The sequence below is a fragment of the Lolium rigidum genome, chromosome 7, assembly GCF_022539505.1.
Source record: "Lolium rigidum isolate FL_2022 chromosome 7, APGP_CSIRO_Lrig_0.1, whole genome shotgun sequence".
NCBI lineage: Eukaryota > Viridiplantae > Streptophyta > Magnoliopsida > Poales > Poaceae > Lolium > Lolium rigidum.
This window is the reverse complement of record NC_061514.1, coordinates 77,327,069-77,330,743: the sequence shown is the minus strand read 5'-3', so window position 1 is coordinate 77,330,743 and position 3,675 is coordinate 77,327,069. Positions and strand designations below refer to the sequence as shown.

The 3,675-nt window shown below is 44.0% G+C and overlaps 1 protein-coding gene across 1 annotated transcript; it reads right to left on the bottom strand.

Annotated features, from left to right (window-relative positions):
- Positions 1 to 528: 528 nt before the first annotated feature.
- LOC124677370 (probable low-specificity L-threonine aldolase 2) lies at positions 529 to 2,659 on the bottom strand. The gene is made up of 9 exons (XM_047213361.1): positions 2,196 to 2,659; positions 1,976 to 2,087; positions 1,851 to 1,901; positions 1,663 to 1,734; positions 1,451 to 1,583; positions 1,295 to 1,353; positions 1,099 to 1,196; positions 805 to 871; positions 529 to 704 (listed from the first exon to the last, which is right to left on the bottom strand). The coding sequence occupies exons 1-9, from the start codon at positions 2,642 to 2,644 to the stop codon at positions 621 to 623; spliced, it is 1,125 nt and encodes a 374-aa protein (XP_047069317.1). The 5' UTR covers positions 2,645 to 2,659; the 3' UTR covers positions 529 to 620.
- Positions 2,660 to 3,675: the final 1,016 nt, after the last annotated feature.

Here is a 3,675-nt window from a genome sequence, read left to right as displayed (position 1 = left end):
TTTATTTCTTCTCATTCTTTCACATGTTTGCTTTCCGGCCTTCTCTTCTTTATTTCAGGAAAAGTTTTCAAAATTATATGTGAAATCCATTTTTAGTTTATCGTGAATTTTACGGAAATGTTTGTCATGTGCTGGTATTACAAATGTCCAAATTACTGCAAAATAATTTCAAGCTACAAAAAAGTGTTCATGAAGTATAAATAAAATGGTCCCGCTATTAAAAATGAAGTATTACAAATGTTCAAAATATTACAAAAAGTGTTCAAGTTAGTAAAAAGTGTTCACGCACTATTAAAAAAATGGTTCACGCTATTAAAAATATTCACACTGTTTTCCAAAAAAAATGTTCACCCAAGGTAAAACCCGAAATGAAGAAAAGAAAAAGAAACGAAAAAGGTATAAATGGGCCGGACCATGCGGAGACATAGAACGGGCGAGTCCTGCTAAGAGTCCTATAACCGATACATAGTGTGTGGCGCAATGCATAAGTGCAAATCCGGAGCAGGGTACTTTCTTCTAGCCCAACCGGAAAGAGTAAACAGCAATAGATTATTCTGCAAGGTAGGAGTACTACAGTTCAGTTATTACTACAGGATCCACGATTACAAACAGGAGGAAGCCTAATGCCCATATGAATTCGCGGTACTGCCGTTTGTCAAATGCTCAAATTTAGCACTGCCTGACAGTATTTCCTCAACAGCTTTCTGAAAAACAGAGCAGCATATCAGTGATATCCACACTTCCGCAGACGAGTTAGAGCATTGTGGATAGAATAAGGGTCCACTGAATCTACGGTTTCTATACCTCGATACATGTCAGGGCATGCTGGACGTCACTATCAGAAATTTGGTAGTGGATGACGAGTCTGACGCTGCAAATTAATAAGGTTGTCAAAATTGAGGGTTAATATGAAGCATACATCGTACTACATATGAAAAGAGCATTTCTTAAATACAATATAAGTGTTAGTCAGAGACCAATACATGCATATAAGGATAAGGATACTTATACTGAGCTTGACAATACTAGGCAGTATGAAACGCCGTTGAGCTTGACAAACAGAATTACACTTCTACTGAGAGGGGAAGGAAATTGAACCTCTTTGAGCTTGCTGGCATTGCAAGCACATTGCGCTGTTCCAGGACTTGACACAGTTTATCAGGTGTTATGCGTGGATCCGCAATATCAAAGAAGACCTAGCAAATACACCGTCAGCGATATAAATATTGATAGTATCTAAAGGTGAAATATTATAGGGAACAATCAAACTCGATAGATGGTCTAACAGGCTAACCATATTGGTCTCCACTGAAGTTAAATCAACCGTAAACTGTTTAATTTTCTTCAGTCCGTCTAAAAAATAGACAAGCAAAATAAATTCAGGATTGTCTCCCATCAAGAACTAAATTAGATTAGATATAAATAAGAGAAGTGAGAATCAACATGGAACCTGCTAAAACTTTAGCCTTCCTATGGTCATCGGCAAGCTTGCCCACGGTGTCGCGAACTCCAACATAGGCAGCAGCACAAAGAATGCCCACCTGCCTCATTCCACCACCAAGTGTCTTCCTAAGAATTTTAGCCTGAAAGCATTGTTCAGAGTTTCGTTACATGTTCTCGGAAAAAGCTTAAACCTGCTGCTAGCAGAGCATCCATCATCACCTTGTCTATGAAGGCCTTGGCACCAACAATAACTGATCCAACGGGAGCACCTAACCCTTTTGATAGGCATACCTGCAGTTTTGACGTTTAACAGATAAAATAGAGTCACACATCATCCTATATCCAGAATGGCAATTTTGATAACGGATCAATGTGATAAAGATGTTCAACAGAAAGTTTGTGCGTACCGAAACCGAATCAGCAGCCCTCACAAGCCTATCAACAGGAACTCCAAGCGCCTGACAGAGCAAGAAGAGTGCTGAAATTTCAGGAGAAGATACGCAGGCTGAAGTGATCCCATACTAGTACTTACCACGGAAGCGTTGAAGATGCGAGCTCCGTCTATATGAAGCTTCAAGCCATGGCTTTTAGCAACCTCGCCAACCTTGTCAATGTATTCTACAGACAGGCACTTGCCACCACAACTGCAGCAGGAACAAGCAAGAAAATATATCGATCAGAAACATGAGAAAGGGGTAGCAGAGCAACTCGCTCTGCATGTCTGTCAAAGAGAGAAAAAAAAGAAAACTCACTTTGCATGTGTGTTCTCCAAGCAGATGAGCCTGGTGGTGGGATAGTAGAGCGCCCCGTCCTGATGCCTGACGGCGGCGACGATCCTGTCGATGTCCATGGTGCCGTCGGGGTTGTTGGGAACAGTTTTTGGGTGGACGCCGCCGATGGTGGAGATGCCGCCGTTCTCGTAGACGTGGATGTGTGAGTTGTCGCCGAGGATGACCTCGCTGCCCCTGGCGTCGCAGTGCACGAGGACCGAGACGAGGTTGGCCATGGTCCCCGACGGCACGAACAGCGCCGCCTCCTTGCCCATGATCCGGGCCATCTCCGCCTCGAAGCGCTGCGCGGTCGGGTCCGCGCCCAGGACGTCGTCGTCCACGTCCGCGGCCGCCATGGCGGCGCGCATCGCCTCCGAGGGCTTGGTCACCGTGTCGGACCGGAGGTCCACCACCTTGTTGTTGGTCACCATCGCGCGTCCTGGCCGGTTCTCTGAATCTCACGTACGGCGCCGCTGCGGCCAACAGGAGTGGAGGTTGTTAGGATTGCCGATGGATCTGTTGTGGTAATATCTCGGCAGCAGCACCCCACGAATTGTGCGAATGAGAATGCAGGTTCGATTGTTTGGTAGTACGTACCTACTAGCAGAACTTTGTCTCTGCCTATCACGTGTTAGTCCTTATCGTGAAAAGATGTTTCTTTCTCGCTGAAAATGAAAATTCTACTCTTTTAGGCACACCGGGCAACGCACAGTCAGTGCACCGTAGGAGTATTAGAAAACGACTTTGCTGGAAGTGTGGAACAAGAAAGCAAGCTAGGCTTTGTTCTCTCTCAGGGTGGGCATTCGGTTTTAACCGAAATTTCGGTTCGGTTTTTGCGAATTTTGAACAAATTTGGTTTTCAAAAATGATAACCGAAATTGGCATGAAAATTTAGGAAACCGGAGATTCGGTTAACCGACAAATTCGGTTCGGTTTTCGGTTAAAACCGAATGAACCTACTCACTTGAACAAATAGTAGGCATCACCGAAGAAAGCAAATAGTGATTGACATATCAACGAAAAAAGCATCAATCACGAAGAAATCGACAAATGAGCACCACTCGTGGAGGGATGCTATTTGGTAGGCTGCGGCACTCGTGGTACAGGTGCATCACTCGTGAGCGATTAAAAGGGGTAGCTAAGACTTCGAGCGACGTGTTCTATTATGCAGGCTTCACGCTATATTCAGAAAAAGCTAGTTGAATGAACAATTTTTGGAACATCAAACACAATTGGGCTTCTATGGAATGATCGGTTTATGCACAAATTGATGGTAGGTTACTCAATTCGGTCTATTCGGTCTTGTTCGGTTGGTGGGGCTAAAAACCGAATTCTACCAAATTTAATTCGGTTAGTATAAATAGAAACCGAAAAAATAGCGGTTAATGGAAAAAACCGAGATTTTGGTTAGTTCGATTTCGGCTTCGGTTCGGTTTTCGGTTTCACGGTTTTTATGCCCACC